The sequence below is a fragment of the Lissotriton vulgaris genome, chromosome 6 (genome assembly GCF_964263255.1).
Source record: "Lissotriton vulgaris chromosome 6, aLisVul1.2, whole genome shotgun sequence".
Lineage (NCBI taxonomy): Eukaryota > Metazoa > Chordata > Amphibia > Caudata > Salamandridae > Lissotriton > Lissotriton vulgaris.
In genome coordinates this window covers 1,714,385,385-1,714,402,231 of record NC_141694.1, presented here as the reverse complement: position 1 = coordinate 1,714,402,231, position 16,847 = coordinate 1,714,385,385, and the positions used below count along the sequence as shown (strand labels likewise).

Sequence of the window (16,847 nt, the reverse complement as noted above, 5' to 3'; positions counted from 1 at the left end):
CAGTTGTTGTCTAGCTTTCTGGATCTTATTTTTACTGCTGGTGTAATCTTCATTCCAGATACTAGTTAGGACCCTAGAAGTGATGATTTGTACCAATCTGACGAAGGTGAACACTTTACAGTTGAGTCCTAGTGTCATTAGGTTTCTGATTATTGATGTGGTGGACAGTTCTTGGACAATCCTCAACATGTTCACCTGTTTCATAGAAGGTGTTCTTTTTCTTCCAGGTACTTTTAATGACGCTCAACGTAGTTATAACCTCCTTTACACCGATTACTGTGCTGCTTTTAAACATGAATGTGCAGCTGTCTCTAACCTGCTTCATAGTCTAACTACCCCAGCCTTTTACTGTAAAGTGGGGCTTTTTCAGTGGGAGGCTGTTTCTTTCTGCATCATCACGGACTGGTGGCTTTGGGGCATATGTGTATTTGGGGCAGAATTGAATTCAATTTAATCTTTAGGTCAGTCTCCCCCCTCAGAGACGGGCACGAGTTGTTACTCCTCTTCATTCTAGTGCTTTTGAAATTCTCTTTACCTCCTGTCACATAGCTCAAGGGTGTCAAGATGTTTGTTAGGCATTGGCTGTTTAAGTTTGTATCCTTTTTCTGCATCAAATTAATTCTGTGCAAAGGAACTCTTAACAGCCTAAAACCTACATGACTTACCCACATAGTGAAGCTTAAGACATTGCATCAGACTACCTTTTCTACAAATTATACTTCGGACTCCTTGTTCGCCCTCCATTAATGAGGGGTCATTCCTTTAATGAGGTTGTGGCCTCTTGAGCTAAATTGTAGAGTTTCACCTCCTATGAGAACATTTGCTGTTATACCACCAAGGGATGGGAAAATGTTGGAGAAATTTTGAAACCTATTAAATTAGACCCTTTTTTCCAGCAGCGGAGCAGAATTGGGGCTGATCTACTGCTCTGTGGAAAGGAAGCAAAATCACAGTTGCTGTTAGAATCACTGCGAGAGCCCAGACAGTGTATTTATCTCAATGCTAACTGCATTATGATAAATACATTATCTGGACCCCAGGCAGTGCACTTCAAAGACACTTTCCGAATGGGGAATTCTGTGTAATGTACCTGCCTGCAGGGTGCTCCTGTTGCTCTAGCAGGCAGACATTACACTCAAGCTCCACTGCAGGAAAAGTTGCTTTGAAGAGAACTGTCAAGGCTACCCAGTGTAACTAACTTAATGCAAGCACCATTAAGATAGTTACATTTTGTAGACCTAGAAAGTGTTGGACTGGCTCTAAAATTCCATGTTCCGGGCATTCCTCTGTAGGGCATTTCTTTAGTATTCTGCCTTTTTTTCAACACAAGGCAGACTGATGTGAAAACAGTGGAAACCTCAAGATTGCCTGCGGTTTTTCACATCTGCTTACTGCGGATTGAAAACAAAGGAATTTGCCCACCCCTGCGTACCACTAGAGTGATTTCTCTAAGCAGTCACTCAACATTATAAGCTTTCTACAGATGGACATTAAGGGGAGTAGAGCACTATTTGGGTGTAAGATATTTTTAAAGTCTTCCCTGTGATCTATATCTGTCTGATGAATTTAAACATGAGTTGGTGTCCCATTAGTCTGTCTGTGACATGTTTCTAATTGTGTTCGTGTCTGTATGTTACAGCATTGTAGTAAATTCTCACTTTCACCTGTACAGTAAATCCACAGGAATAATGACTGCATTAAGGACAAGTGATGAGATGGTAATGGTTAAACTGCTTCTTTGGGATAAAAGGTTCTGGTTAAGGGACAGATCCAGTCAGATCAGTGTAAGACATGGGATTAAAAAATATGCATTTGAAGTTGACTCTTTTCCAGACACAGACTCGGTCTTACTTACTAAGTACTCAGATGAAACAGAGCAAGATTCAAAGTAATGGAGTTTAATCTATATTGTGGGTCTTTGAAGAGTTATTTATTGTTGTGGAATTATGAGAGGACTAACACTACTCCTTCCTGTACAACAAGAGTGTACAAATCTGCACTCACCAAATCACCATTGTATGATAACCACACATCAGTTCATCGCATGTTCTGTAAACATGCTGTTATTTACACATGGGCATCACTTGGTTCCTCTTTCTTGCTCTCAATTTCACTTCCTGTCTCATTCTCGTAACGTAATTAATGGGCAGAAACATTATGAAATACATTAACCTAAGAAATATATTTTTGAGCTGAGATTTAAGCTTACTACACACATCTGCTCAGGTTGTACTTCGTAAATCTCATTCAGCTGAAATGTTATTGGGATCAAGCTGTAGGGCAAACATTTTTTAAATTAAGCTGTAATTGATAGTACAACCCTTTAAGGTGCTAGGATTGTATGGCTATACCCAGGCATATTTTGTTTGTCATCACACTGTCTTAAACTCATTTGTATGTTTTCAGTCACTGCTACTCAACTTGTGGCTCTCCAACGAAAGTGAAATTCTTGAAAACACACAGTCTGTTTGTTACCTGCACTCCTTATTGTCCCTGCTGAGCAACATGAAAGGTAAGATGCATTGTTTAATCTTCTTCAAATGTTATTGCCCAATTCTCAAGGCTTTTTGCTTGCTCTCATGCATACGACTTATTCCTAGAGTTAGACTAATTTATTCGCCACTATCATGAAAAAATTCAAATAATTTCCATGACAGTATTAACATTGCCAGCAGAGTGTTAAAGTACCATTACCATGCCACAGTCTAAACTGCTCTATTATGCACCCCCCCCCCATGCCAGAATGGACACTGCTCCCATGTATAATGTGTGATTGGATCTGTTCCCAGATCTGTCTAGCGCTTTTAATAGCATTAACACATCAAAATTGTGGGACCTCTTGACTGATATGGGTGTGAAAAAGGGGTTAGTACAGTTCCTGAGGGAGCTGCACTTGAACCTCTAAGCCAGGGTGAGGTATGGAAATAATGAGGAATGTTCGGACTCTCTGGGCCTGCACAGAGGGGTCCGGCAGGGGTGTGTGCTGGCAACCTCTTCCTCCTCTGCATCAATAAGCTAGAGACAGCCCTCGTAGGTTAGGGCACTGATGTCCCTAAAATCAACAGCAGGATGGTGCCAACATAACTCTATGACAATGTCCTACGGGCCAGAACTTCCAACGGGCTGAAGACACTTATTTATGGGTTTGTTGGGTTTAGGGAGGCGCTCAGCCCGGAAACCAACAGGTCTAAAACATTTATAATGGTTAGTGGCCCTGAGGCTGGAAAGACCCGTTATGTTTATATTAAGGCCCATCAAGTAGAGTGAGTGCGATCCTTCCCTTACTTAGGCATCACTTTTGAGGATAATCTTAGCTGGACTACATGTATGGCAAATAGGTGTTTGAACTTGCTACTGGGTCTTTAAAAAAAAGTTTTGGCAAGTATAGGGAACATGCTCATTTGCCATTTATTGAGATCTATAGATGCAGATGTGTCCCAGTTTTGACATATGGTGCTGGGATTTGAGGCTGCACAGTGTGGGTAACCTGCAGTTAGAAGGAAACAGGGTGCTGCTTCAGCTCTTAGCGGTTCACCCACCAGCAGTAATATTAAGATGCACAAAGAGCTTGGCATAGACTTTGTCGAGGATCATATTAAGTTAGCCTCATTGTTACTCTGGTGCTCAGTCTGGTCTAATGCCCAGGCATCTCTGTGTAGAGCTGTAATTGAAGATTGTTTGGCGTGCACCCAGGGTCCTTTATCTGCCATGGTGTCAGTACATTCAAACTGACCTCTCCAGTGTTGGCAGACTCAGTCTTTTCACTGATCCTACATTCATCACAAAGGAGTATAAGAGGTGGATTAAGGAAAAGTTCCTGTTGGAGCAGTCCATGGCAAGGGACCATGACCTATCCTCCTCGGATTTCTGTAGGCGTTATGTGATGATTAAAACGCAACAGAGATCTGAACCTTATGTAGAGTGGTTTAATAGCCACGTGGAACGGTCACTCCGTAAGAGATTTCGCTTAGGCTCTGTTAGATGGAAACTGTGCTTTCCTCTTTGTCACTATGATGTCTCTAATATCTCTTGCTGTCCTTGCGATGAATTTTCTGTCCAAACATTATTGCACCTCTTTTTTTTTGTAGGTTTTATAGAGAACTGAGTATGGGCCTTCTCATTCTGGCTCTACGGAATTGTAAGATAAACACGTCTAGAGCTGTGCTTTAAAATCTTCAGTCACTGCCGCCTCAGGACATCTGTTTTAGAATGGGCTTGTTTTTAAAGTCTGATGTTACACTTTATAATTCCTTGATGTTTTAACTGATATCTTATTGATTTGATTTTATATTTGGGCTTGGATCATGTCTTTTTCATCTGTATATTGTGGTTTTCATTTTATTTTATATTGTCAAATGTTGTCGTTTTGATTGTTCTTTTACAGTCAATGTCCTTGGTTGAAAAAACCAAATCATTTGATTCTGAACTGGATGCTGAATTTTAACTTGATAATGTTTGTGCCGCAAGCCCTTTTAAGTAGTTCTTGTTGCAGACAAACATTAAGTTCCTTTGCACAGAAGCCCCATTGAGCTCTTCCTCATGTTCTGTTTTCAGTGTGGTTCACTCAAAGAACCACCAGATGGTACTGAATTTCTACAGACAAAGCGTTATTTGACACATTTACTGCACAAAAACTGCAACCCCCAGTGTCACTGGACTAACTCGCAAGAAGAACAACAGAATTGATGTTGCTGTAAATGTATTTTAAGGTGCTTATTTCGTCCAAATATTTTAAATACTGTGCATTATAATTACAATCTCTGTCCCTTCTATTATCTCTTCAGTAGCCATTGATGAGTCTTGGGATGTACACTCCATTTCGCCTTGGTGGCAACAGATGCGGACAGCATGTATCCAGTCTGAGAAGAATGGAGCTGCCTTACTAGCTGCCCTAGTTGGGCACTCAGTAGCTGCAAATATATCCAACAATGTAGTGGAGAAAAAAGTGAGTTTGCATCAGGCTGCTGCTCTGCGTTTCCTTTTCAACATCATACTCTATAGTGTGCAGCATTATCATGGCATAATTTAAGCTCATTCCATGTCTTACTTTGCTGAAGGGATCTGCCAGGGTTAGTGGTTGTAAAGAACCTCAGAATCACACTCGGGCTGCAAGATTCTTTTGATGTGCAACAAATACTCTCAACAGTGTATTGGCATGAACAGTAAAGACTCCCCATCCTATAGGAGGAGTTGTGATCTCTCCCCGGTGATTAGCTGACTAGTGCACCCTTTTATTTTCTCTTTTTGGGCTACTTATGTTAAGCTCTTGTTTGACATTCCTTGAATCTCTAACCAAAAACATTGAGCCAAGCCATTAAGAACAGTCATGTGCAACTACCTCATTCATATTATGCCACTCTTGTACCTATTCATTTAATTTGTCAGATCGAATATGAAAATTCAGAAGCACATACACATAAAAAACAGAATAGCAATATAGTAAAAGGTCAATAAGACGTGACGACCAATATATTAGCAACAAAAAATCGTGATATTCAATAATTAGATAAACTACCAATGCATACAGCATATAAAATCAATTACAGTTTAAGCTCAGTTTTAAAACCTTTCAGCACCAATGCGTCAATCCTAGAGCTCTAAGAAGGACACTAACTAGAAGGGGAGGCCAATATGCATAATCGAATGAGCCACGCCAAATACAAGAATTTAGATTATGCATTTACCACAAGCAAGCTAGAGTTGCTTTTACAGATGCATAGTGCATTTACCCAGTTTGTTAACCTCAATAATCGGCTCATAGGTGTAATTCAATGAGGTCTGCGTTTAGTGTATGCTGGGCAGAATAACAGATGTTCCTCGGTCTCCACCACAGAGTAACTACACAGCGGGTACGAAGATGATAGGCTAAATGAAGTAAGATGCCATGTCTGAGCTTCAAGAAGTACGTCGTAAGCGTTGGATGGATGAAGTCCAGGAATTCGTATGCTATGAATATGGGTTTATGGAAGTGAAAAGATTTGGACCAACTGCTGATGATTCGCTTTCCTCAATGTACTTGGCCCAAAATCTATTCTTTACAACAACCCTCAAGGACGCATGAATTGAAGGAAGATTGTGTCAGCTCTAATTCAGTCCTAGGTCAATCGGAGCATGTTTGACATAAGCCAACCAAGGGATTCTATTGCTATTATGGTGGCTCACATCATCTGCAAGTGCATTTCTGTAAGGTGTCTGCTTTGTTGTGCTCCATTTGAAACCAAAATAGGATAGGGCAAATCTTGCCTGTTCCGATATTAGTTTTAGGTTTAAAGTATTTTATTAAGGCATAAAAAAACACGGGGAGGGGAGCAGGAAGTCGGGTAAACATACAATACAAGAAGCAAAACGTTGCAGCGAGTCAGAAGGAAAAGAGGGAGACAGGATACCCCAGAGGGTAACAAGGCAAAGACATAGGCAATAAGGCATTGTGTACGATCCCCCTGTAGGCCCCCACTCCCTAGGCAAGGTCAAGCCAAAATAACACTCCGCGACACAGTGAAAGAGAAGCATACCGTTCCACCAGCCCCTCGACCCCAGAAAGGAAGGAGAAAGAAAAGCAAAGAAGGAAAGAAGAGAAAACAATACCCCAACATCCCCGTCCGAAAGTCAGCATTAGAAGCATATAACTCCACTTCCCACCCCCAACCCTCGGCCCCCAATCCGCACACTCACTCCGCGGCTGGCGCCGGCGGCGTCAGCCTAAGGAGGCGCAGGTACCGTGGGCACGTAAGCTCGCGAAATTCCGTGGATAGCAGTGCCAAAAAGGGATGCCAGAGCTCCTCAAACTGGTCAACATTCCCAGCCACCGTTAGCGATATCTTCTCCATGCCCAGTACCTGCCAGAGCCTATGCAACCAACCAGTGATAGAGGGGGCACTGGGGGTGCGCCAAAGTACCAGTATGTTCTGGACGGCGGAGCCTAGCGCAATCGCAATCTGCCTGCCCCTGCGGGATTTCAGCGGGTACATCAAATCATTGGGGAGGCCAAGCAAGACATACGCGGGGAAGCGCGGAAGCTCGATCTCAAAATGCCTATCCACCTCATCTAAGACTTCCTTCCAGTAGGCCGACAGCACCGGGCACTCCCAGAGAATGTGCGTGAGGGTACCCTCCTGTCCGCAGCCGTGCCAGCAACCCTTATCGCCTATTTTGCGCATCTCGTAGAGCCGCTCCGGGGTGTAGTACCAATAGGTGGACACTTTAGTGAAGGTTTCCGTCAGCCCAGTGTGGTACGCAGAGTGCCTCGCCCGATATGCAATCTTGTCCCACTCCTTGTGGCTCAGGGTCCTGCCCTGTGCCAGCGCTCCCTCCCTGGGTTATGGTAATGAAACGGCGGGGGTTGGAGAAACTTATACAAATCAGTGATGAGTTTGGCGTCCGAGGCCCGGGTTACCAACCATCGCTCAAAGGGCGTAATCGGACGGGCGGCGACGTCGCGCACTGGGGGTTGAAGAGCCCAGTGGCGGACTTGCATGTAACGCAGTCTGTCCCCCTCCGTCAGGCCAAACTCCTGTCGGAGCTGCTGGAAGGGGAGCACGCCCTCCGGCCCGTAGATCTGGAAAAGCGCCCTACATCCCGCGCTCACCCAGTGGGAAAAGGCCCCCGGCTCCAGACCCGGGGTGAAGTCCGGGTTGCCAGCAATGGGAGTGAACGGCGATGGAAAAGTGGTGAGCTCCCGAAGCTCGCACACCGCGTCCCACACTCTTAGCGGGACCCGGGTGATAAAGGAAGCGTAGAGATTAGGTGGGCGGTGGATGCGCCGCAGGAACGGGACCTCCTGGAGGGTACGGCCTGCAACTGCCTGGTCTTGAAAGAGCCAGTGTTTGTCCGATTCCCACCGGCTCCACTCCACCAGGTACCGGAGCTGCGCCGCCTGGAAGTACTTCCGGAGGTCCGGGACTCCGAGACCTCCCGCCTCCGGGGCAAGCATGGAGAGGACCCGCTTCATCCGAGGCTTACGGCCCTGCCACACAAAGCGGGAGATGTCTGCCTGCGTCTGCCGTATCCAACCCACGGGGGGCTGAAGAGGCAGAGCGCGAAAAAGATACAGGATCTGGGGTAGTATTGTCATCTTCACCGCCGCAATACGGCCCAGCCACGAAAGTAGGCCCTTGTTCCATCGGCCGAGTTCCTCTTTGATCTTTTTGCCCAGAGAGGAATAGTTAGCCGCGACCGTAGCAGGCAGGGAGGGAGCAAGCAAAATGCCCAGGTAAGTCACCGTGGAGGAGGACCACTGCATAGGGAAGAGACTTTGAAGGTCCCGCCGGGTGTCGGCAGAAAGCGACACATCCAGCGCAGCCGACTTGGCCATGTTCATTTTAAAACCCGCGACGCGGCCAAAAGCGTTCAGCTCCTGGACGCAGGCAGGAAGTGACCGCCTGGGGTCATCTAGGGTCAGCAAGACATCGTCCGCGTATAAGCTGACAGTGTGTGTGTATTGCCCCATCCTCACCCCAATAGCGTCCGGGTTGTCGCGGATCCTCTGCGCAAACGGCTCCATATAAAGGGCAAAGAGGAGCGGCGAGAGGGGGCAACCCTGTCTCGTGCCGCGCTCAATGGCGAAGCTGCCGGAGCTGTGTCCATTGACACGCACTGACGCCGACGGTCGCCTATAGCAGTTAAAGACCATAGTGCGGAACTTCTCGCCGATCCCCAGTTTCCCAAGAACCAGCTCGAGATATGGCCAATGAACCCTATCAAAGGCCTTCTCCGCGTCGACCGATAGAAGCATCCGCTCCCCCGGGACGCGTGAGGCCTTTTCCAGTACGTGCGTCACCCTCTTCGTGTTGTCGACCGTCTGCCTACCGGGCACAAAACCGGCCTGATCCGCCTCCGCCAAACCTGGTAGGTGTAGACCCAGTCTGGCCGCCAAGATACCGGTATAAAGCTTGAGGTCCACATTTAGGAGCGAAATGGGCCGGTACGAGCCGCACAAGGTCCGGTCCTTCCCCGGCTTGGGGATAACCGACACAGTCGCCGAGAGGAGGTCCGGTGGGATGGCACCCGGTTCGGAGAAGGAATTGAACAAGCGGGCCAGGAGAGGAGCAACAGTGGGACAGAAGGTCTTGTAGAACAAGGCCGTGTAGCCATCCGGGCCCGGGGCTTTACCATGTTTCAGCCGTGCGATCGCGGAGATGACCTCCTCCACGTGAATGTCCCTCTCTAGGTGGTCCGCCTGGGAGGGGTCCAAGGCCGGGAGGGTCACGGAATCCAAATAGGCCTCAGCCTCTCCCGGTGGGGAAGGCTCTGAAGCGTACAGTGCCTCGTAAAAGGAACGAAAGGTATCTGCCACCTCCGCGTCACCGGAAACCGGGATCCCACCCACTCCCACCAGCGCGTTGCTGCGCGGCCCTGAGCCTATGGGCCAGGAGCTTACCGCACCTGTCCCCGCCGGTGTAAAAGGCATGTTTCAGGCGCAGCGCTGCGTACTCCGCCCGATCCAGATCCAACGCAGAGAGGAGTTTTCTGTGTCGCCTTCAGTTGCTTCCAAACACGAGGAGCCCCCGTACGGCGATGGACCTGCTCCAGCTCCCTAACCTGCGCTGTCAGTTCCTCCCTCTTGCGCTGGCGTTCCTTGTTTTCCGCCGAGGAAATGGAGATAAACTCTCCCCTGACGACTGTCTTCAAGGCCGCCCACTGCGTAGCCAGGGACGTGTCAGAGTTGTTATTGTGGGTCAAGTAGTCCTGGATGACCTCCTCCACCCGCTTCACCACCGATTTCTTATGGAGAAGCGTGTCCCGGAGCCGCCACATCCCTCTGGAGGGGGGGGCCGCCGGCCACGCAAAGACTCCGGAAACCGGCGCATGATCGGACAGGGACAAGACCCCGATGTCCGCCGCCATGGCGGCCGAGCGAAGCGGGCCGCTCACCAAAAGATAATCCAACCGCGAATAAGTGCGGTGTGCGTGGGAGAAATAGGAGTAGTCCCTATCGGTGGGGTGCATGGTGCGCCAGAGGTCATGCAGGTCCAACTCGGCAATCTGGTCCTGTACCGCCTTAGAAAGCTCCCCTGTCTGCGGGAAGCGCTGGGCAGACCTATCTAGAGTGGAGTCGAAGACCATATTCAGGTCTCCCCCCAAGATGATATGGCGATCGGGCGAGGCAGTAACGTCCACCAACACCGATTCCAGGAAACGATCCTGGTGGTCGTTTGGGCTGTAAACCGAACCAACCGTAAAGGCAACACCACCCAAGCGCATGCGATACACTAAAAGTCTCCCCTTCTGCTCAGCATGTTTATACAACACCTCCCCCCTAAAGGAACTGGCTAGGAGAATGGCCACCCCAGCGGTCTTAGTCGCAGCAGAGGAAAAGAGTTGCGTGGGGAACTTAGCAGAGCGCAACCTATGGCAATCCCTGGAAAGTAAATGGGTCTCCTGCAGGAGGCAGATATCCGCCTACGACCCCTCCAACAGGGAAAGGATCGCCCTACGCTTCACGGGGTTATTCAGACCCTTAACATTAAGGGTCACAACTTTCAGGGGTGGCATCGCCTCCGGGGAAACAACGCGCTATGCCGCAGGCGGGGAATCAGCGGAGGGGGCGCGCGGGATAGGGGTGCAGGGAAGGCCAAAAGCGGCATCGTACACGTTCGGACAATTTCAGACGGGACCCCCCCCACAACAAACCAACAGTGAAACCCCCCCAAAACCCCCTTATGGCAACCAGCCAAAACAAAAAGCAGAAAACAACACCCCATAGTCTGTCTAGCCCAAATGGGCGAGTCTGCAGAAAACAGTCAAGTGGACGTCCAGCCACACACCACCCCCCTCGCCCCCCCAGCCCCCAGCCCAGCATCATCAAAGCTAAGAGCCTCTCCCCCCGGAGAAAAATTAGGCCGTTAAGGCCACACCAGTAGATTCAGGCAAGTTCCTGGCCGCAGTCCTCAGGGCCTCCGTCATTTCAGATCTGATGGTGGGCGAGTCTGGACGACTCGCTGGCGCTGACGATGGGCGCCTTCTCGACCTCCGTCGGCCCCGCCGCTCGGGGCGCCGCCATGCGGGTGTAGCCCCCTCCTCCTCCGTAGCAGTAAGACCCAGCACCCCGCAGACATCCTGTAAGGAGCGCAGCTGATGCAGCACCCCATTCCATCGAAAGATAAGACGGAAGGGGTGACCCCAGGAATAGGCTGTCTCGTGCTCTCGCAGAAAGTCCGTAGCGATGCGGAAGGACCTGCGCTTCTGTAGTGTGATGGCGGACAGGTCCTGATAGAGCGCCACAGGTCTATCTCGGAAGGTCAGTGGCTGCTTCCTGCGGGCCTCCGTCATGATGCGCTCCTTTAGGGGGAAATCCGGCAAGAATGCCAGGATGTCAGGCGGGGGTGCCGATGACTGGCGTTGGCGGCCCACCCTATGTGCTCTGTCAATGCGGATTGGGAAATCCGCTCCTTCCCCCAAGATGTCGCGGAACAGGTCCTGCAGGTAAGCCACTAGGTCCGCACCTTCATCCACGGATGAAACACCCCGCACCCGGATGTTGTTCCGCCTGGACCTGTTCTCGAGGTCCTCCGAGTGGGCCTGGAGCTCAACACATTGCTCCCGGAGGCGGAGGACATCCTGCTGGAGATGGGTTATCTCCTCATCGCGGCGTTGGGCCGCCGTCTCCACAGTATCGACCCGCTCGCCCAGGCCTTCGACCTCCCTGCGCACCTCCCGGACCTCTCCAGCCACTTCGGTCTTAAGAGTTTGGAATTCCTCCTTGAGGGAGCTGAATAGGTCCTCCATGAAGGACCGCGTGACTGGCGGCTCGCCCACAGTTGCGTCCGTTGATGCCCGGGAGGCCCCCGGGGACGGCTGCGTCCTGTCGCGTAGTTGCTGGGACCTGCCGAGCATTTCCGGCAAAGTGCGGTCTCCTCGCGCTGCGCCTCGTCTTCCAGTCATCTTGGGGCCCGGCAAAGCCCAGGGTCAGTTGCTGTAGGCGAGCTCCGCCGCTCGCGGGCACCAGATGTGAGGCCTTCGCCGAAGACAAGGGTAGTGCGTCACAGGCGACAAAATGGCGGTCTGGGCCTGGGCAAGACGGCCCCTGGGCCAGTAGGACAGGCAGCAACGTCCGAAGTGTAGGCCTCCTGCTTCGTGCTCCCAGGGAGGGCAGCAGATGAGTTGGTGCCAGGACCAGCCGAGGTTCCCGTGTGAGAAGGGCGCGGGCAGGGATCACTGGGCTCAGCCACACAAAGACAAGATGGCGGGAGGGTGGGATCCAAGAAGGCAGCCCGGGCCAGCAAGTCCATGGGCGAGTCTCAAATGGTAACGGGTCCGGAGAGCATGAAACCAATGCCTCCCTCCACCTCCAGTTGATTTGTCCGGCTCGGGCACTGCTCGAACTCCGCCATCCAGCGCCACCAGGCGCGGAGTTCGCAAGTCGTAACCCTTCGAGGCCCCGGGTAGGGGGGGGACCGCCGGTGCAGGGCTAAGGTCCGTCGTCCAGCAATGGTGCCCGCCGCCAGGGCACCGGCCAGGGAGCCACCTCACTCCGCGGAGTCCGTCTAGTCCGCTCCCTCGGGATCACAGGCTTTCCGCTGTTCAGCACTCGGGCCAGCCGAGGCGCGCGGACAGCGCCGCACTACGCTCCGCCTCCCAGCTCTTCTCCTCGGGGCGACCCGGGCTCCACTCCTCGGAGCGGTCTCAGAATGAACTTCTCGGGAACTTCCCCCGGGGCCACAGAAGCCAAAGTGGCACCAAAATGTGCCCCACGAACTCCGGCACAGTCCTCTCACCCGCGATGCAGCCGCGGGGGGAGAGAAGCGCAGAAATCTGGGTTCAAGCGGAGCTGGGCCGGAGGAGCTACGGGAGGAAGCGTCCGCTCACCCCGCCATCTTGGCCACGCCCCCGATATTAGTTTTAAAGCAAAGCCTAGTCTCAAGGGTAGAAGAAGAGTGCAGCAGCCGAGGGTTAAAAGTGACCTGATAAAGTTGTGTTTGAGTCATGTGTGCTGTGATACACATGCTTTGCATAATCCTGCCACATAGTGTAGGTTCCGGATGTTTGCAAGTTGTTTTTCTTCGAAGAAGTCTTTTCCAGTCACAAGGTAAGGTGACTCCTCCTTTCGGTGATATTGCGCGTGGGCATCAACTCCATTGTTAGATTGTTTTCTTTCTGCAATCGGGTTCGGACATGGCTTGCAGCGCTCTGGTTCGAAACCATTCTTCGGGTTCTCCTCAGTGCGCAATCCACTGTACCCCCTTAGGTATTGTTCTGGTTTCACCATTCTCCGTGTATCGAATAAACTGAAAACTCTCCATCTTTGGTCGAGAAGACATTGTGGGCGGCCTTCGGGCCTAGCCGCGTAGGTTGACTTCCACCCCGTTCCGTATTAGCCAGTCTTTTGCCGATGGAACAGACTGCATTTCAATTCTGTTCTTGGTGCCACTCCAAGTACCCGTGCACCGACCTGCATAAAGTCTGCAACTTGTGCCTCTCACCGGAGCACAAAGAAGAGGATTGCAACGCTTGTCGATCGTTCCGATGAAAAAGACTTTGTGGGATCGTCCGGCTCGACGAAGGCACAGGCAGCCACAAAGTCCGAATATCTTCAGGGAAGACACCAAACACGAAGATATTGAGGCGTCGGCAGCAGAAGAGGAGGAGGCCTTCTCCATCCAAGAATCAGATTCAGACCTGGAAATCAATCTCGAGTCCAAAGACATTCCAGCGGGACATGGTGCCGTGAGTACCAAAGCCCCTCAAACTCTCTTCGATTAAACAAAAGGCTTTGGCACCACCACTGTCTTCTGGCCATGGTCGGCACCTAGATGCTGCTTCCAACTCCCTGCCCTTGGGCTCGGCACCAAAAGAGACAGTCAAGCCTTCCGGCTCAGGACATAGTCGAGAAAGGACATCTTCGGAACCTAAACTTTGGGCTCCAAAAGACAAAAAAGGACTAGGACTAGCACCGAAATTAAAAGATACCCTTCAAAAGCCTCCAGAACTTATCCTGGACATTATGAAAGAGAAACTGGACCCTAAGCAAAAGAAATTTCACAGTAATCCAGACACTGGACACATATTGGCTAAAGGTGTGGCACCTTCCAAAAGAAAGATTATATCAGAGGAAGCTAGCTACAAAATCCCTCTAAAAAAGAAGGACATGGCTACAAGTCCTATCTACCCTAATACTCCATCCCCTCCACCATCTTCACCACTATTGCCATCGCCAGGCTCAGACCCTTTACATATAAAACCTCAGGGTTCTCCACGCACAAAGCCTTATATAGAGGATGATGATATTGTCAATAGTCCACTACCAATAGACCCATGGGATGTCTATAATATCAATCCACCAATGCATAATGACCCTTATTTATATCCTACAAAACCATCACCTCCCGATGACAACGTAGCATATCAGGAGTTGATTTCCATGGCAGCATCTTACCATGGAGTTACATTATACAAAGAGTCTTTAGAACATTACTTTTTGTTTGAGACACTAAGTTCTACACATAGAAAAAGTCAGTGTGCCTATGTTAAAAGGCATGATAAGACGTGTCAATTACATTTTAAAGACCTGTACATGCCCTTATATTAACACCTAGGGTTGACAAAAAATACAAACCTCCACCATCTGACCCCATTTTTATTTATGGGCAATTGCCTTTAGATTTTTTAGTAGTATCTAATGCTTGCAAAAGAGGAAATTCACAGACTTCAGCAGATGCACCTCCTCCAGACAAGGAGTCTAAATTAATAGATGCATCAGGTAAAAGAGTAGCTGCTCAATCCGCTAACCAATGGCGCATTGCCAATACACAAGGCTTATTAGCCAGATATGATCTGGTCCCTGGGACGAAATGGAAGACCTGCCCCAACACCTCCCAGATGAGCATAAAAGAAGAGCACAGGAATTAGTGCACTAAGGTAAACTAATATTTAATTCCTCTATTAGAGGTGCTCTAGATGCTGCTGACACTGCAGCAAGGGGAATTATCATCAGCATTCTCCTTAGATGACCCGCATGGCTTAGGATTTCGGGTTTAAACCGGAGGTTCAGAAATCTATTCTCAATACTCCTTTTGACAAAGAACACCTTTTTGGACCTCAAGTAAATGAGGCAAATAAAAAAAATTACAGGTAGCAAAATCTATGGGAGCACTTAAGTCCCCATCTAAAAAGGCTCTTTTCGTTGTTCATTTTATGGAGGAGGATCCAAAGGTGATTCCTCAGACCCTAATGCCTCCTCATATAAATCCAACATGCAACCCTCTCCATCTAGAGGTTTCTATAGAGGTGGGTACACAAGAAACAATTTTAAGGGTAGAAGTAAAGGCACACCAACACATTCCTCCCCATCTCCCAAAAGCAATGACTTGCCTACAATTCCCCCTGACCATTTTACACTTGTCGGGGGAAGACTTAAACACTTTTTTTCCATTTGGCAATCCATAACATCAGACAAATGGGTATTGGACATTATCCAACAAGGTTATTGCCTGGAGCTTACCAGCAATCATACCAATATTCCACCTCACATTCACAAACTTTCGTTACAGCTCCTCAAACAAGAAGTACAAGCTCTTTTAACAAAAGGAGCTATAGAACCTGTTCCATTACAACACCAAGGGTCAGGCGTTTACTCACTGTACTTCCTAATCCCCAAAAAGGACGGGTCCCCAAGACCAATATTGGACCTAAGGATGTTAAACCTGTACATATTGTCAGAATATTTCCATATGGTTAGGCTTCAGCAAGTGCTTCCACTTCAACAGCAAGGCCACTTTATGTCCACACTCTGCTTAAAGGGCGCATACTTCCACATTTCTGTTCATCCAGCACATCTCAAATATCTCAGATTTGTGATAGCAGGAAGTCACTATCAGTTCAAAGTACTCCCTTTCGGAGTTACTACTGCACCCAGAGTGTTTATGTCTACCAGTAGTAGCAGCTCATCTCAGAAGACAACACATGCATGTCTTCCGATATCTAGACAATTATCTTATCAAAACCAGCAAACCGCAAAAGTGCTTGTCAACACACCCAGACTACATTACACCTTCTCCATCAATTGGGATTTACATTCAATACGCAAAAGTCCCATCTTCAACCCTCACAAATGCAATCCTATCTGGGAGTCACTAAACTCTCACACAGCTCTAGCCTCTCCCAATGCAGCCAGGGTTCGAAATCTTCAAACACTATTACTACAATTTCGAACCATCTAATACTTAACAGTCAGGACTTTCATGCAGCTACTAGGAATGAGGGCATCATGCATCGCAATAGTGCCTCATTCAAGATCACACATACGTCCCCTACAGGAATGCTTAGCACGTCAGTGGAATTAATCACAGGGTCAATTAACAGATCTAGTGTTGGTAGACAGCTGCACCCTTCGCTCTCTCAATCGATCAAAAGGGCAGCCCTTCTTCGACCCTATTCCACAGATCATACTAACTGCAGATGCATCTCTCACAGGTTGAAGTGCCCATCTACAGAATCTAACAATTCAGGGTTTGTTGGACAACAAGCACAAAAGTTGTCCCATCACCTATCTGGAGCTTCTAGCAGTATATCTAGTGCTAAAAGCTTTTCAGACTTTCTTCATAGGAAAAGTAGTCTAAGTCTGCACGTAAAATATGACAGCCATGTACTATGTACAAAAACAGGGGGGACACATTCTCTACAACTATCACGCCTCTTTCAGACCATTTGACGTTGGGCAATTCATCACAAAATTAATCTTCTGGCAGAGCACCTCCCAGGCATGAACAATCAAATTGCTGACCTCCTCAGAAGGGTGCGGCAACAAATACGCAAATGGGAACTTCATCCTCCGGTTCTCCTTCCATACTTCAAAAAATGGGGATTCCTACAGATAGATCTGTTCGACACAGCAGACAACTCAAAAGGCCCAA

General features: G+C 49.0%; 1 protein-coding gene across 1 annotated transcript in view; it reads left to right on the top strand.

Moving 5' to 3' along the window:
• RAB3GAP2 (RAB3 GTPase activating non-catalytic protein subunit 2) overlaps positions 1–16,847 on the top strand; it is a 684,945-nt gene that overhangs the window by 348,587 nt on the left and 319,511 nt on the right. The window contains exons 22-23 of the mRNA XM_086927924.1: positions 2,407–2,512; positions 4,785–4,945. Coding sequence (XP_086784050.1) covers positions 2,407–2,512; positions 4,785–4,945 — 267 coding nt within the window. The remainder of the gene's footprint in view (positions 1–2,406; positions 2,513–4,784; positions 4,946–16,847) is intronic.